The sequence below is a fragment of the Podarcis vaucheri genome, assembly GCF_965113315.1.
Source record: "Podarcis vaucheri genome assembly, chromosome: 2".
In the NCBI taxonomy this organism is placed as follows: Eukaryota; Metazoa; Chordata; class Lepidosauria; order Squamata; family Lacertidae; genus Podarcis; species Podarcis vaucheri.
The window spans coordinates 74233430-74251527 of NC_138760.1; the positions used below are offsets into that span (position 1 = coordinate 74233430).

The 18098-nt window shown below is 44.9% G+C and overlaps 1 protein-coding gene across 3 annotated transcripts in view; it reads right to left on the bottom strand.

Moving 5' to 3' along the window:
• Window positions 1-10062: 10062 nt before the first annotated feature.
• Window positions 10063-18098, bottom strand: part of LOC309527121 (G protein-coupled receptor kinase 6) — a 31877-nt gene continuing 23841 nt past the window's right edge. For 2 of the 3 annotated variants that reach the window (XM_082213650.1, XM_082213652.1), the window contains exons 13-16: window positions 17551-17688; window positions 17300-17437; window positions 16941-17075; window positions 10063-14556 (exon numbers count right to left, since the gene is read on the bottom strand). In XM_082213650.1, the coding sequence (XP_082069776.1) occupies window positions 14506-14556; window positions 16941-17075; window positions 17300-17437; window positions 17551-17688 (462 nt within the window). In that variant the 3' untranslated portion in view covers window positions 10063-14505. The other variant, XM_082213651.1, reaches the window with a different exon arrangement.

Genomic DNA, 18098 nt, shown 5'->3' on the forward strand with positions numbered 1-18098 from the left:
TTATTCCATTTTCAGGCAGTTTTAGTTTTCTAAGTGTACTGTGTCAAGAGCTTGTCTCATTTTTGCACATGTTGCTATCTTCAGGTGTCTTGTTAAAGAGAAAGCTGTTGCAGCACTCCAATCCAGGTCATTAAAATATCTATTTGTTTATTAAATTTATATCCCACCCTTCCTACCGAAGAAGTTCAGATAATTTTTTTCTCCATAGTGAACTATATATTTTGGACAGAAAAAGTATGCTATCTGCATGGAACTGCCTGGGAGAATAGCAACTTAAGGGGCAATTATATCATATTGGGACTTTCTAGCACCCACAAAGAAGGACAATTTTACTTTTATTCCTCTCTTTGTTTTGTTGATCAGTCATTTGCCTTTATGAATTCATGAACCTTGTAGAAAATGTATCTTAGTAAATAATTATTGTCAAGAACAGATAAAAAACATGATTGCAATATTGCAAAGAATTAACTGAACTCCTTTGGAATGTAGATTTTAAATATGAAGATATGTAGATAATTGTCAACTGATGTTGACTATCAGCTATCAAATGATGAACATATAAATAGATACATTAATAGTGGAGAAAATTATACAAAAATTTTATATAGATATCATATATAGATCTATATCATATATATAGATTTATATATATCAGATACCACTGATAATGTCATATAGACTATTTTAGTGAAAGTGAAATATTAAGCAGTCTTTTGCAATGTGTCCAATAGTTGGAATCAACTATATTGTCAAACCGTGACATCCAGTGTTATATATCAAAAATCTAGCAGATATCAAAACACACCGAGTTGCTTCTTGGGACAGTTTATTAGGACAATTTTATTTTAGCTCTAGCTTTCACCTCTGTTAGACTGGTCCTGGTTAGGTTCAATTTTGAGAGCTGAAGGATAGTTTCCTCTAGAATTAGGAGCAAGTAGTTAATGCAATATCACACTTGGCTATTCTTTTCAGGATTCACTGCTAGATGCTGCCCTCTTTTCATCTCATGAATTCATAGGCTAACCGTGATCTCCAGCATTTCTCACCATTATTTTGAGACCTTCTGAGGAGGTACTTTTCCCTTCAAAAAGAAGGCTTAGGGCAATGAGGAGCAGGGCCCATTCCCTGATAGTAGAAACCTCACCGGGGAATGATTTGCCTAAAGAAACTCACTTGGTCAGTTGACTGAGCCAATTTAAACCATTTAAGAGGATGACATTTGGATGAATCGCCCATTGGATAAATGGTCCATTGCGACTTCTGTGACTTCCTTTTATTGCTGTCAAGGTTTTGTAATTCTTGTGTGTTATTTATGTTGAATTTTATTTGTGTTTTAACTTGGTGTCTATTAAGCTGACACAAGAGCCTTTTGCCTGAGTAGCAACATTTGTTGGAAAAAATGACCAGTTCAATGCATACTTGACATCATTTGTAGAACTGGGACCAAAAAGAGAAGAACAAGGCTAGGGGAGGAGGGGGGACATATCCCTGTCTAAGGCCATAGAGAACTTCCAGTCAAGGTAGACAATATCAGTCCTATTGGTCTGCATCAGTACAAAGCAGCTTCATATATTTTACCCCATCAAGTATTAAGGCTAGTGCAGGTGTGATATTATGGCTGTCCAGGGAGTGGGAATAAGTCTATAGGGAATGAATAACAATTACTGATGGAACACAAAGATTGCCGTGACCCCATTTGCAGGCAACTCCCTTCCCTATTTTTGCTCCTGCTGTGGATGCATTGTGCTTCTCCAGGAGACCAGTGTTGGGCCTCCTCTCTAGGACTGAGAGTTTGGTTCTGCTGAGTCTCTGCAGTTAAAATATTCGAAGGGATTTTGCCCTAAAATGCCCCCTTTTCCTGCTGGCTGGGGGGAAAAAATCCATCCACCTCCGCCTGTTTCTATGGCAACTGTTCCCAAGATAACAAACTGCACTCACCAGTCTCATGCAAAGCGCTGCAGAAAATGTAGCTGGGACATGGTTCTTAGAATTGGGATCAATCCCCTCCTCACCCAATCTCAGACAATTGTTTGCAAGGAGTTTCAGAACTTCAATGGCCCCATCCTCAAAAGGAAGCCCAGTTTAGGTGTCAGCTCATAAGGCACACTCCAGCAAAAGTTCAGCTCATCTAAACCCAGTTGTGTTGAACTCAGTTGTTTCTCTCCCATTAACTACAGTGGAACTAATAGCTTGACCTGCTCTGTTCCTTGAGCAAAGTGTGTTTTTGGGAGGTGGCATCTTTGCAAACTGGGGTATTTTCGTTTAGTTACAATTTCAAAAAATGTGTACTCATGTGAGGTAGATACCAGGTAAGAACTCTGGCAGAAGTAAAATCAGCTAGGTGAGAAGTTGTTGGGGTTTACTTGAGGGGCAGCGGGGAAGACCGTGGACAGCAGGAGGATTAAACTCTCCCTGCCATTCACATTGCAAAGCATCTCCTCCTGAAGCTACTTTGGAATGCAGAGGATGCCTTAGAGCAGGGGTCTGCAACCCGCGGCTCCGGAGCCGCATGTGGCTCTTTTACACATTTGCCGCGGCTCCGGGGCGGATACTAGCGAGGGGAGGAGGCGCATTGTGCGCCCCAACACTCCCCACTGTGGCGGGTGCTGTACTGGCTGTGACGTCGCATGGGGGCGGTGCATGCGTTAGTCACGCACCGTCCCGACGTCACCTTCCCGCCCACTGTCAGATTGGACATTAAGGTAAGAAACAATATATGCAGTGTTATATTTGTTTTAAATGTCGCAATGGTTTTGTGGCTCCCTGTTTTTTCTCTCTTCGGATACAGGTCCAAGTGGCTCTTTTTGTCTTAAAGGTTGCAGACCCCTGCCTTAGAGCTTCTTTACCTGTACTTGCAGTGAATGAGGTAGCTCCATGAACATTGACAGCCTAAATCATTGGACCTACAGTACAGCCCTCAAGTGTCCCTACACCTGTGCCTTTTTGAAGCTCATCAAATTTTGGAACCCCCTTTAAAAATGGCAATCTGAAACCAAAATTCCCACTTAACAATGCTCAGTGGAAGAGGAGGTGACAGGATCAGAGCTTCTGTTTCGTTGAGAAACATTTGTGAGTGAAAACACCATGCTATTCCCCACCCCACCCCCGGGCCCACAGCACTCCTCTAGAGCAGAAGTAGGCAACTGCAGCTCCCCTCATCCCTGACCACTGACCGTGCTGGCTGGGTGCTGTTGGGAGTTGGAGTCAAACAAGCACAGGAGGGTCATAGCCTGGTTAGCTACTACCTTGGAGGTTCAAGTACTCTTCACTCAGCTATAAAAGGGAGCTGCCCCCCCCCTTTGTGTAAATTACAAAGCAAGAATAGCAAAGGGGCCTTCATCTTTTTTCTCTTCTCTCCCACAGCGCCCCCCCCCTCCCCGTCCTTTTGCAGCCGCAGTTGGCAGATCTGAAGTCAGTGTAAATGATTCCAGAATTAGGCAGACAGCCTTCCACCCCACATACTGTTCCCGATCGGAGAGGCGGAGCTGTCACTGGGAAGGAAGCGGAGTTGCTAAGCGCCGAGGTAGAGAGATGTGTTCAAATGACCCAGCCAGCGCCAGCCTCCTCCTCCTCCTCTTCCTAACCTCACTTCACCCTCCACTTTCCCTGACAGCAGGGGAAAGCCACAATCACCACCTATAAAGGTACAGTTAAGGAAAAGACGAGCAACACCACCAGGCATTCTCCAAAGAAGCAAAAAAGGAAAAATAAAAAGGTTCTTCCTGTTCCATCCTAGTTGGGTAGATCGGGGGGGGGGGGAGAAACACAATGGTTTTTATCACCGTTTCCAAAAGACAGGAAGCTAGATTCTGAGTCAAGATTAGGAAGAACTTCGTCAGGACAAGGGCATTTCAACAATGGAACAACAACGGCCTTTGTGAGCTTGCGAAATGCCCTTCTTTGGAGATTTCCAAGACAAGGCTGGGCGGGCGTCGACCGTGTGGAGCCACGTCCGTCGGAGGTACAGGACGTCCCGTCGCCAAGGCAAGGGGCGGGGCGGGGCTAGAAAGGGGAAGGAGCCCCCCGCCCCAGCTCCGGGAGTGGAGCGCCTCGCGCTTTTCGACCCAATCGGCAAGGAGGAAAGCACTCCTCCGCATTCGAGGCTGCTTCCTCTCCTCCTTTATAACGCATTTCAGCCTCCCACGTGTTTACTTCCCACCCTTCCCGTTGTGCAAGCAAAACCCGCCTCGGTTGAGGCGAGTTAAGGGGCCTGTCATGTCGAGACGGCGAATCTCGTGTAAACAAGATGAGCCTCCGAAAGAGCAGACAGAGCCAGCGCTGAGCACGTGCTGGAAGTGCTGCCTGCAAGGATTTGAGGGGCAAAGACTGGGTGGCTGTGCGTGTTAAAGCAGATTTCCCAAAGGTACCAATTCCCCTCTCCCACCGGCAGCACCGCACAATCAAAGCAACAAAAAGGGAACACAAAGCATGCTTTGCTCCGTGCTTATTGCCCTCTTTTCAGCGGTCGTTTCCCCGCAGGAGTTAGGAGATCTTACCTATTATGGTCACTGACAAGACAAATCGAAGGGCCCTTGCGCCAGGGGCGTCGGATCATCCTGAAAGTCATCCATCAAAGCACAACTCAGCTTGTGGTTTAAACTGGTCCATTTTACACCGTGGTCAGTAGCGTCTGCAGTGCAGACTTTCAGTATGGACTGCAGTGAGCTCACCGGAGGAAGCAGGACACCACATGCTATTATTTTTTGAGTGTTTGAGGTCTCAGGGATGAGGGGCATATATGGGGGGGGGGAAGCAGGATATATCCCCCTGCTAAATATGTCCCCCTACAGTTTCAAACCTTGATTTGAGCATATCCTAGCCAGTAACGAACTCCAAAACCTATCTCCAGAAGCTACAGTTCTCCTCTGCCCTTGAGTTCTTCAGCCCCGGCTCTGCTAAGTTCTAACAGAGATCATTAACTGTTAGTTCTCTCTGTTTTAAAAAAAATATAAACAGGGCCCAACTCTTTCTTCAGGCCTGCAGATTCCTCCTCCCTTCTCTCAATTTACAGCAGCTGCAGCACCAGCTCAGAGAAACCCCCGTACTGACAGCTACTTAGGCACACAGGCTGAGCTAGGTAGGCCGAGGCACACAGAGCCTCCAAAACGAAGGAAATAACTTTATGTCCTCAAGCTATTCCAATATTGCCACATCTGCTAAAACCTCAACAGATCTACTGAAACACAGGCCAACCTGCTGCTTGAAAAACACCTCCAAATGAGACAAATCTACTGATAGCTGAGCTTACATGAGTCTTTAAAAGTTCTATAATCCCCCACAATGTAGCAAAACTCTTAGAAGACTGAAGTGTGTGGTCAAAAAATACAGCAACCCCTTTTTGTTCCATTCGATCCCAGCGACAAAGGAAACCTAAGCATGTTCCTTGCATAGCGACGTGGAATAGGATGCACGCTGCCGAAGCCCTCAGGAATCCCATGTGCCATCAGACCACCTCGCGTGCTGCGCACCACCGACCTCCTTCCCCCCTCAAAATATCCCTCAGCCGCAGTTTCCGCTCAACCCCCATCTGCCTCCATCCGCGGTGCAACCCTTGCAAGCAACAGGAGGCTCGAGCGGGAAAGAATCACGCGCCCCCTAGCGAGAGCGCCGACTGCTTCTGCTTGCTCAGCTCACCCCTTGCTCCTCCATTCTCATCGCCTTGGAAACGACGTCGGGGAGAAACAGCAGCACGGAGATCGTGTCTCGCTCCTTCTTGGCAGGGTGAAAGAACAGGGAAGAGCTCTCTCCCCCCCCGCCTCTTACAGTAAGGATTTTTGATAACAGCTATTTAACCAAAGCCTTCGGATGAGAAGGGCAATCCTTGGCCTCTTCTGGGAAGAGCTACCACCTTCAACTGTCAAGACCAGAGCCCTCAACTAATAGTTGACTGACATACATGCCCTGGAAATACTTTTTTTTGGGGGGGGGGTGGGGTTCATAATTAGGCAGCTGCATAAACCTCCTCCTCCTATCTCATTATCTGTGCTCCATTGCCCACCCCATCCCTGCCAATCCCAATTTGCCAAATTAATCTGAACCTTGCATATACCAAAAATAGTGCAATACTGACATTATGCAAATTAATTAGTTTCAGGATTGACGTAATTTGTTTTAAGCACAAAATGCAAGTTTCCCTGGCACAGAATGTTGATTTTTCTCTTCTTATTTTTAGCTACAGTCAGCCCAACAGAGAGCACTATTACACACCCTCACAATGATTTGTTTTAACATAAACTAAATGTTACTCTGTTAAGTGATTATGTTATATATGGCAGCAGGCTTACACGCCCATCAACCTCTCTACTGAAGCTGAAATGTCAAAAGCTAGGCCTGTCGGAGAAATACAGTATAAGATGTTTTACCTGCTAATCCAGGTATGAGGGTATGAGGTATGAGAACAAGCATCTGTTGCAGCATAGCTGTACAGACACCCAATGGCATTAGATGCTAAACTCTGCAAAGGATTAGAAAATGTAAAGTGAACCCAGACTTTAAACACAACAAATGTAGACAAATTATGCAGTGATTGCAAAAGGGTGCAGGTTACGTATGTTCATCAAGAGCACAGGCTATCCAGGCTGAATTCGCGAACATTCAAACTTGGGGTACTATCGATTAAAGGAACCGCAGACTTAGTCATACAAATCACAATTTTAGCAGTTAAGTCTGCAAAAGATTGGTTCTGAGAAAAAATAGTTCTGCAGAAAAGATTAGCTTGTTTTGAGATGTGTCGCAGGAGGCATCATCTTAAAAGAGGCAGTTCATTTTCTCTCACCTACGAGGCAATACCTCTCCTAAAGTGTTGCTTGCCATATGCAGTTTCAATTAACACTGTTAGACACATCTTTAAAAAAGAAGAAGAGAGATAACACCTGCCAACTGATTAAATGGGGATCTCATTTTAAGCCATCAAAATGGTTTCCTTCTGATCAATTGGCCACACATTGCAGCCCTAATTAGAAGTTATGCTCCTGCAGCTGTAGTGAGTGACTAAACTATCTTGGGCAGAAAGGGCCTGGGTATTAAAAACCTATCTGTTGTGGGTGTCTTTCAGCTCCAAAGCTGCTGCTTTCTCAACAGCTTGCTACTCCTTCAGTTGCAGCCTGGAGGTATTTCCAATGGATTCTTTTTGCTAGCTAAACGAAGGAAGCTGAATCAACATGTATGATTTATCCAATTTTAATTTCAGATAACCTTATAAGTTCAGTGGCTCACTCTTACCAAGAAGAGTGACAACACACCATAAATCGCATGGGCCACGATTCAGTTAACCCAGTGTCTGTGCAAGGAATCCTGCTAGTGAAGAGTGCAATGCTGAATTCCCACCCTGGATTAGTGCTGTTAAGTGCAAAACACCAGTTCTCCTGTTAGGCAAGAACTGGTTTTGAGCAGCTTTGGCTCCTTTAAGAGTTATTTCGCACCTTCTATGCTGACCCAAGTAAGATGCTTAAATAGGTGCCTCCAAGTCAGGGGTCAGCAACCTTTTTCAGCCGTGGGCCGGTCCAACATCCCTGAGACCATGTGGTGGGCCGGACTATATTTTTTTTGGGGGGGGAGATGAACAAATTCCTATGCCCCACAAATAACACAGAACTGCATTTTAAATAAAAGGACACATTCTACTCATGTAAAAACACGCTGATTCCCGGACCGTCCGCGTGCCGGCTTGAGACGGCAAATGGGCTGCATCTGGCCCCTGGGCCTTAGGTTGCCTACTCCTGCTCCAAGCAGTGAAGGGCTGGATGAGGGCCACAAAGCACATGCAAGGCTTTAGCTGCAGCAAGTGGGCCTGCATGCATTGCATTACAGTGGTGCCGCGCAAGACGAATGCCTCGCAAGACGAGAAACTCGCTAGACGAAAGGGTTTTGCGGTTTTTGAGCTGCTTCGCAAGACGAATTTCCCTATGGGCTTGCTTCGCAAGACGAAAACGTCTTGCAAGTTTGTTTCCTTTTTCTTAACACCGTTAATACAGTTGCGACTTGACTTCGAGGAGCAACTCATAGAACGCGGTGTGGTAGCCTTTTTTGAGGTTTTTGGTGATTTTTGAAGCTTTTCCAAGACGAAAAATTCGCTAGACGAAAAAACTCGTGGAACGAATTAATTTCGTCTTGCGAGGCACCACTGTACAAAGGATTCAGGGGCTGCTCAGGGCCAGCCCACCAGAGGCTCAAAGAAGTGACCACAAGGGCAGCGAATCCCAACCTTGTTCTTTATTCCCTCCTCCCCTTGTTCCTGATGTTATGCTTCTTGCCTGGTGAGGAGGGGCACCACTTTGTGGTCCGCCTCAGGTGCTAAAATATATTGGGTCAGCTATGGGGATTCCCCTTGTGGTTGAGCAACAGATTCCCACACATCCCTGATGGTAGGGCTAAGAAATCAAAGCTCAGCTCAAAGAAAGACTGGCTGTGAATAATTGATCTGACATTGATTAGATGCTTACCCTATTCAAGGTCAGCTCAGGCTTCCAAGAGTAAGCTTGCTGCCTGCTGTACTGGCACAAACAGGGCAGTTACAATTTAGCCACCGTGATACATGCCATAATAATCTCTGGATTAGGTTACTGAAATGTGTTCTACACAGGGCTGCCTCTGAAAAGTTTTCACTAGTGCAAACTGTGACTGTTCCCAATAGCTGTTGTCAGCAGAGAGAAGGCTGAATATATTTTGTAATATTTGCCCTGGGTGTCTGTGTCTTCTGGTTCAAGTCCCAAATCAAAGGGTCTGGGTCCCATAGTAGTTGAAGGAATCCCTGATCTTAAATATGCATCCCTCTTGTCTCTTTAACTATTCAAATCTCCAGAGATACCGTCTTTCTTAGGAAGGCCTTTGAGCCGTAGAAACATATGGCACACTTTTTAAACCAGCTTGATTTGGGTTTTCTAATTTGCATATTCCAGAGTATGTCCTTTTATATTTTTACTATTTAAGTATTTTACGTGAATCTGAGATGTTCAGATGTTCAGGTTAAGTGCTTCACAAGCAGCAGGGATGCTTTCTTCTATCCATACTATTTATTGAATTTTAAGGCATTAGGGTTTTAAGGAAAGTTAAGCCAGCCCTAATTTTAATACAGTGGTACCTCAGGTTACATACGCTTCAGGTTACATACACTTCAGGTTACAGACTCCGCTAACCCAGAAATAGTACCTCAGGTTAAGAACTTTGCTTCAGGATGAGAATAGAAATCGTGCTCCGCGGGCAGCAGGAGGCCCCCATTAGCTAAAGTGGTGCTTCAGGTTAAGAACAGTTTCAGGTTAAGAACGGACCTCCGGAACGAATTAAGTACTTAACCCGAGGTACTACTGTACACAACAATAAATTGATACTCTATCAAACTTACTCCATTCAGTGCCTTAAAAAGAGGGGAAGGTAAAAAAAATATTACTAGGCTATCCCCTCAATAATAGCCTGTCATTTCCCCCCTCCCCGCCACAATTTTCTGAAGAGTGTACACTGCTCTTCTCCAGCACATCTGTTGTTTAAAAGATGAGGGAAGGCCAGCAACAAGTTATTTCTCCACATGCACTATGACTTCCCTTCCTGGCCCACTGCCAATAGCAAAACTACTTCCACCCAGCCATTTTTCATAGGAAATGCAATACTGTGCTTACTGAAGAGGGCCAGGGCTCATGAAGTCATACAAGACTAACTATTGGGGGGGGGGCAGGGGGCAGTGCAGATGCCAACTTGCACTGGAATCGCAACACGGTGTAAAACTGTTCTAATGTGTTCTACAGGCTTCAGCAATGCCAAGCACATTCAGTGCTCTCTTTAATCTACAGCTTCTAAAATATGTGCGGTCGCATAAAATGTGGCAGTTGAACTCTTGTGCATTTCACACATACATATCTGTGAAGTTATATCTTACAGATGAAGGAAAGATATCAGACCCCCTGATACAGCTACATCTCAGTTAAGATGGCATATACACTAGAAAACCCTGGAGGTGATGCATTTCTACAACAAATACTGTGGGATGAAAGTCGAAATAGTATATTTTGAGCCATATTCACAAATCATGTTTCTCAGTGCTATTGCAGTTATAAATGGGGCACACAACAGTAATTTTGAAGGAGGTCCTTTTATTCCTGGATTTCCATTGGGTGAGGGGAGACAGAGACACCCCCCTAAAAAAACAATCAATTCCAGAAACACTCTTGCCTAGGCAACGGCAGTAGATAGTAGCATGTCCAATTTCCAACTCTTTTAGTGGGCGTATCTCCAGCATATACATTTTATAATATCACAATTTTATATCTTTCATACATAAGTTTACTGCCGCTATGGAAAGACAAATCAGACAGGAGTTAGGCTAGAGAAGAATTGCTAACAGACTGCAGCACAGACTTGTTAAGACAGAAGAGAAACAAGCAAAGGTACAAACTTAAAATTTAACAGGGATGGGGTGGAAGAAAGAATCAAGGCAGAAGCCTATCCTCAAGAGGCAGGGAGAATGGAGAACAGACCCAGGCCAACAGGTCAGATCAGGGTTTTGGCAGACACAAAGGACAATTCTGAAGTGCTCATAGAACTGAGCTCAGATGCTCCTGACCTTAGAGGGATATTGCTACAGCCATAGTTTTGAATTTGAAGCCAGAATAAAGGAGGAACACGGGGTTCTTACACATAAAACTAGGGGTGAAAGTCACCTAATGAGTCCCATAAGCACAAGTTGCATGAGGATTCTGGTTTGCATAACAGGGCTTTCCCCTCAGCCCTCCTCCCATGCTCCTCAAAATTGGCTTGGGAGTTGGGAGAACCCCCAAAGTAGCATTGGTGTGCGGGACAAGAGGTGGAATTGTTCTGTCTCACAAGCTACAATACTTGCACTGATGAGACATTCACCATAGTGCAACCCTGAATTCTACCCTAGGCCTTGATTTAGGCTGCAATCTTCACCCTACTTACCTGGGAATAAGCTCCATTAAATAGGACTTACTTCTGAGTAGACGTGATTAGAATTGCACTGCTAATCAAGCAAGCTTTTAAAATACAGGGGGGGGGGGAGATTCCTATTAGTTAGAGGGGCTGCCAACAAGGGAAGATCTGTTTCTAATTGGTATGCTGGAAGTCCCAGGCCCATTATCTAGCAGGTCTCATGAAAAACAACTGAGTAGCAGGTGCTACTAACCTTTCTCTGCCTGAGAACCTAAGAAAGTCACTAGCCAAACAGAGTAGACAATATGGTCTAGATGGACCATAATCTGACCTGATGCAAGGCAACTTCCTAACAGGCACCTACCACCTTACAGATAATTGGAGACAATTAACTCCTTCTTCCAGATTTGATGAAGAAAAGATACTTGAAACTTACATTTCTTTCTCTCCACTACTTCAATTCAAAAACCAGAACACAAAATTTGCCACTGTGTTTTAACACCAATAACTACACTTAAATATATATTTATAATACTGATGGAACATGAAGTTTTATTTCTTTTTTAAAACAGGGGTGTGTTTTTTTGTTAAGGAGAGAATATTCTATATTCCCAAATTTGATTAAATGTAAAATATTAAGATGACATTTTCTGCTGGAAATAAGTAGTAGATTTTATTAAATCATATAATCTTACACCTAAGGGAAACTGTCCTTTTTATTAGTCTTTTGCATTATGTACCTATAACAAGTCTTAGGGATGTCATGCTTAAACATTACTAAAAGGACTCAAGTTTAAATGACAGAACTACAGATTTCCCTGTCAATTGTGAAAAGCACACAGGAGTTTAAAAAACATGGATTCCCTGCAGTAACATCTGGAACTGGGACTGACATCCATATTTATTGCACTGAAACCTGCCCCTGTTCTATTTACAGTTGCAGTCCACTTTCCATTTTTAAACTCTGCCTTTCAGGTTGTGTCTACAAATGTACATCAGCTATAAGATATTATGTGGGATGAAGTGACTAATGATATTCTCAGACAAATTTTCAGATGATCAGAAATATTTTTCAAAAGTATTTGAAAAAGGCAGAATAAAATCAAAAGATGGGGAAGACAGGGAAAAGACACAATGAAGAAGTCTGTAAATAAAATATCACGTTCAACTGGAGTTTCTAAGGAAAGGAATGAGACAGGCTCACTGAATTGCTAGCTGGATGTTAACTGGCAGGCTGCAAGAGGCACGTGAGAGTGTGTAGAGCAGACAAGGATGGAAGGCAGTAACAAAAGATCTATTTGCCACACAGAAAACAATGAAGAGAAGTTGCTCTTTTCTAATTCAGGGGCATGCTGACTGATGCTCCACATTCAGGAGCATCAGAATGAAACTGCCCAGCACCTGGCAATGTGTTCACTGCATCCACTTCTGTACCACAGCAATGAATCATCAGGACATACAGTTAGCAAACAAGTTCAAAATAGTTCCAATATTATCAAGAACAGTGCAACACTAGCATGAGATACCATAGGTGAACTGGCAGATGAGGTTAACTGCCCAGGGGCAAGGCAGATCACACACACACACACCACTCACCCACAATCTCCAGGTTAGAAATAACTGCTGGGAGACTGAAGAAGTGCACACTAGATACAGAATAAGGGAAATTATTTGAGATTGGAAATCTTTAGTCCAGGCAATAAATAGGTCTACTTATCAGAGCTTCATGAAGGCACAAATGCAGCTCTGTGGGTGCCTTGGGCTCCCAGCCATGGAAGACTGTAGAAGAGATTCCTATGGAGAAAGATGACTAGGACTTTCAGCCTAGCTACACCAGACAGAAAACATCTACACTTGAATCTCCTAATGTTTTCTGAGCTCTTCACCAAAAGAGCCAAGCTTTACCTGGACAAAGCTGCTATTTTTCTACTCTAAGGCTAACAAGCAGCTTTGAGGTGCGATGTGATTAGGAAAATTGTGCAAGGGAAAAGGGTAAACCCTACACTTTCAATGCTGCTGTTCCAAATTCAGAGAACTAGCACCTGCTTTACATTAAAAATGAAGACACCACGAGGTTTTATTAGAGACCTCTCACTTTTCATGAAGTTTAACCCTTTCAAAAAAGTGCAGAGGGCTCAAGATTCTAGGCTCGAATCCATGCATGCTCCCACATTGGCACAGTTGGCAGGTGAACTCTTTAGAAAACATTACTAGGACAAACAACAGAATCACATCATTTCTTGGGGGAGAAAAATAGGGCACAGTGGTCCAGAAAATAAAATAAATAAAAATACAGACTCAACTTTTATAGGTTCCCAAGGTAAATGGCAAACCCTCCCCAGCTTTCCTTGTCAACTCATACTGGCCTTATTGGAGTTTCAAGAAAGAAATTAAAGCTAGAAACCAGTATGCTGCCAACAGCTTCCATTTAACTTGTGTGATCACAGGTTTATGTGCTTGGTCAAAGAAAATAAATGTCAGAAGGTGGTGGAGAGGAAACATTGGCAATCCCACCAACCATTGCACTCACCCTGGGAGATTGTTTGGAGGTGCGGGGAGAGTCTGTAGCAACCTTGGGAGAGTGTGTGCAGCCTTCAGATAGAATGTAGAGGTGGCTGGAGAGTGCTAGGATATGCCTTTTACTGTTTTTAAAGGGTTGTTTTGATTATACATTATTTTGGCTTTATGCGCTATCCCTGGAATGAAACCCCTGTGTAAGCCGAGAGTCAACTGTAATGCTACTCTAGTGTTTGAAAACTTCCTTACTTCAATTAACCATGTTAAAAACCAACCAACCAACCAACCAAAAACCCACAGCCTGTCATCTCAGAAAAACCTGCAGGTATTATCTTGACATGTCTACAAGCCTTAGCATCTCTCCATCACTCTCATTGTGCATTATGGGAACAAAGCAAGTCATCTGGGGGAAGTCCTGGACACACACAGGTTATCCCAATTGTGTCCCTGCAGACTAGATATGCCAGTGGAGGCTGCTCTTGCATTGCAGCTGCCATTCCTGAGCTTCTCCTTCTACCCATTTCCACCAGCAGAACAGATTGGTGGATATTCCACAGGGAACATTAAAAGGATCCATTGCTTGGGGAACAGAGCTGCTTACTTGTTTCTTAGAAGTTACTGGTGCACAGTGTTCACGAGGGTGAAGCAAGGACGCTGGGGTAAGGAAGAGAGAGAGATATAGAAGGACCTCCATCCCCAACAATTAAAAATGTACATATGCTATATACATACATTCATAGATATATCAATATAAATATATAAAACAAACTCCAGCAGGTGAGCAGATGGGAGGCCAAAGGCCAGGATCAGGGCCAGCCCTGGAATGTTTCACTAGTTCCTGCCATCATCTCTCCGCTATGGAAAAGGTGTGGCAGGATGATCCCTCGGCAGTAGACTGAAGACCTGTGCAGAGGTGTCTACTTTCCCCCGTCCTGGAGCATTTCCTCTGTAGGGTGGAGTCTGCTGCCACCCTGAAACGATGATCCCACACTCATACAGCTAGCATGTGTGCTGGGTTGTAAGCCAAGCCAGTGCTAAGCCAGTACCATCTCTTTTGTTGAGTCAGCTCGCTGCTTGGCCAGGCTCATAGAAATAATAGGCTGGCGGGACCTATAGGCGAGTGGGTTCCTCTTCACTTTCACTGCAGTTCCCACAACAGTCCTGGAGAATGAAGGAAGGAGGAGGCGGCAGGAGGAGGAGGAGGAGGGAAGGGTGGGGGAAAGCAAGGGGGAAAGGGAGAGCACACAGCAAGCACAGAGTGAGTACAGTTATTATTCAACACGCAGACATGCCACAGGATTCTATTCCCAGTCCCCACAGAAAAAGAAACCATTGCTTAGAAAATAACTTTGGGGCTCAGCACCAAAACCAAATCTGATGGTGGAGCTGCTTGCAGTCAGTGCTCTCTGGCAGCCAACCTGCAGGACTAGAGAGGGAGAGAGAGAATATCATGCTGGACCTCCTACTACACTCCCTTCTTCACAACCAGACTGTGCCTTTTCCATACCCTTTCAATGCCTATTTATGGGCTGTGAGGAATCTAATTGTACTTGGCCATGGCCAAGTACAGAAGTAGGAACGGAAATTATTCTATGTTAGTGAGCCCAGGACCATAGTGGGGTCTTATGTAGGCCTAGTAAAACCACAGCAGGAAACAGATAAACCCAGAAAGATGAACCATTACTTCAATGGAACAACTGCAATAAGATAGGAGCATGGCCTAACTGTAGAAAGCAGGACATGTCTAGATCATCAGCAAGCTCTCAAAAAGTGTGCGGGGTTCTTGGGTACATGAGGGAGAGAGAGAAAACTTCCATTCTTAATAGCAAGGCCACATAAAGAAGGCATGGGAGCTGGAGAAAAGGGATGTTTAAATAATAATCCAGCTGCTTCCATGGCAAGGGAACAAGGCAAGACATTCATGGTGCTTTGCAGGAAGCAGGATTAGTGGCTTGAAGAACTATTAATGAACAAACAGCGTATTTTGGAGAGGCGGGAGAGGGGGAAGGAGAGGGAGGCACTGAAGAGGTAGAGTCCTCATCCCCTTGTCTTGTCATGTCCGCCAGGGGAGTTTGGGGCACCAGGTAGTCATTTTCCTGAGCAGAGCAGCAGAGAAGAGGTTGCTCACCTCTGGAAAGAGAAAACATGCTGTGAGAGCCCGGCCAGAAATAGCCATGCCCTCTCCTAAGGCCTCTCCTGGCCTACAGGGATAACTACCACCAAACAGAGCAGCCAGAGCAAGACCCAGAGGAATTGCCAAGGTGAGGGATACTGGAAAATGATGAGCCCACAGAAAGGAGGGAAGATGCCAATTCAAATGGGCTCTCATTCACACACCACACCACAATAAGGCCAGGCTCCTAGCACTGGGAGTGAACACTTTTTTCTAAGCAAAAAGCACCGCAAACACATGTGCTGTGCAAGAAGCTGTCTTTCTAAATCATGAAGACATAAGGGGGTTCAGGGACTAGTTTCTGAGAAGAACAAAGGACACTTTATCAAGTGTTTCTCTCCCACAGCTGTCTTAGTAGTTTTGGCATGGGAAACAGCCAGGCCAGATTGGCCACGACAAGAGGCATTTGGGTACATGGGGGACTATATTGCTTTCCAGCTATTTGTCCAGGCCAAAAGGAGCAAGGCTGTCTAAAGCCAAGAATTATTAGACTATGCTTCCAGCCACCCACAAATCTATGTTAAGTATCACACATACAAAGCTAGGGCCTCTTGGGTACCAAACCCCAAGACGTCCTTCCGGTTATTCAGAAAGAAAGTTGCTCTGGAAGTGGGAAGTCACATCTGGATAGTTTATGGAGCTTATGTTAGTAAACTGAACTAGCTGAGCTCAAATGCCACTACAGCAGCTGGCCTGCTAATGGGTCTGAGGTGTATAGATACAGAAAGATCAGTGGTGCTAGCACTGGCATACAACATGGTACCACTTGAGGAAAGCTGCTACCCTCTCCTCTCACACCTCCACCCCTCCACCACCACCTCTTCTCCTCTTCTCTCTCTTTTAATGTTTTGCTGGTGCTAATGCAGCAGCAGCAGTAGCATGCCTCCACCTCCTATCTGCCGCAGGAAAACAAGAGGGTCCTTTCTCAGAGCAAGACATACTGAGAGAGGCGGCACAGGAAAGTGCCTATACCACTGCTGCGTTTAAACTTTTAAATGATGTTAAAAGACCACCCCAGGAAAGTGGCCGTGGTACAGGCACTCTCCTGGGTTGCTCGGAGGAAGGACTCCCCTACCCTTTCTAAATGCAAGGCAGAGAGGAGGGAGACGCTGAGCATGCTGCCACCATGTAAGGAACAGCAAAACATGGAAAGCCTGGGAAGTGGGGGCAGAGAAAGAAGGGCAGATGAAGCAAGCAGGAGGCACTCATTTACTGCCGCATCATCAGACAATGCTTCCCGAGAAAATTCTTTCATTTTGCCCATGGATGGGCCAGCCCTGTGCAGTGCAAAGAGAGGGCAGAGAGCATCCCAGAACTGGTTTCTGATCCCCATGTCAAGACAAACCTGCTTCCCACATTTCAGGCAAGTTACCTGTCTGCTGAAGAGACGTTGGAGGAGACCCTTTTTGGGCTGGATGGGTTGCTGTCCCTTCCAGTCCAGATCAGGCGGTATGGCTCCATCTGAACCAAAAACATTCAGCTCTTTGAAACACTCTGTGTCTATCATCTAGGGGAGAATAAAAAGATGACGAGCTCACTATTGGTCTTCCCTGCTCAGGTCCTCATCGACAGGGTGTCTCCATGACACTTGTCCCAAATTAGCTACTTATACAATACCTCAGCCAGTCAGTTATGGAACAGCTTTGCACCCCACCCCCAGCAAGTGCAGATGACTCAGCGTGTCTTCCCTTCAGAAGCAGAAATTCTCCTGAAGAGTGGAAGAGTACCTACCTCATTCTGCCAGGGAATAGGGACGCTTCCTGTTGCAAACTTATGGTAGAAGTCATGGTCGGTGGGCTCCAGCTCTACCCCCTTGACTGTAGAGAATTGCTCAATGTCCAATACATCCTTGCAGTAAATAGCCTGGGGCTAAGAAGAATGCAGAAAAGGGAGAGCAATGAAAGGGTTATTCTCCTACACCTGAACACAACCAACAGATGGTATGAGGAAGACGCTGCTACACACGAGCAATCTGAACTCACATCAGGTTTGAATGGTGGGTCGAGAATCCCTGCTTCCAACCGCTTAAAATTCAAGTGTTTAAAGAGAGGGTGCTCTTTCACTTCCTGAGCACCAGCACCTCGACATCCCAGCCGTTCCAGTGGGTCTTTACACAGGAGCTGTAACATAGCACAGGGTGTCACACCAAAGCCTCTGTACTGCCAGAAGGCTTTAGCTACAAAGGGCAACAGACCCAGCCTCCAGGAAGATGAAACAAAACCTAAGCTGAAAATTGCTTAAAATGTTATTTTTGAACAATATTCTGGAACAGAACTTGAACCATTATTGGTAGAATGAGGTTCTTTTCAACTGAACCCGAAACACAGCTTAAGTTACTGGTTATGAATAACTTAATAAAAGCTGATAGGATATCAGCTCTTGACTGCACTATGGCCTTCTAAATCCCCACATATGACAACTCTCAAGTAAAAAGACATCAAAATAATCTGTGAGGATTTGTTTTAATATTATGCTCTTATTTGCTCAGGTTTCTCAGCCCTTTCAAAGGCAGTAAACAGCAAGAAGGATC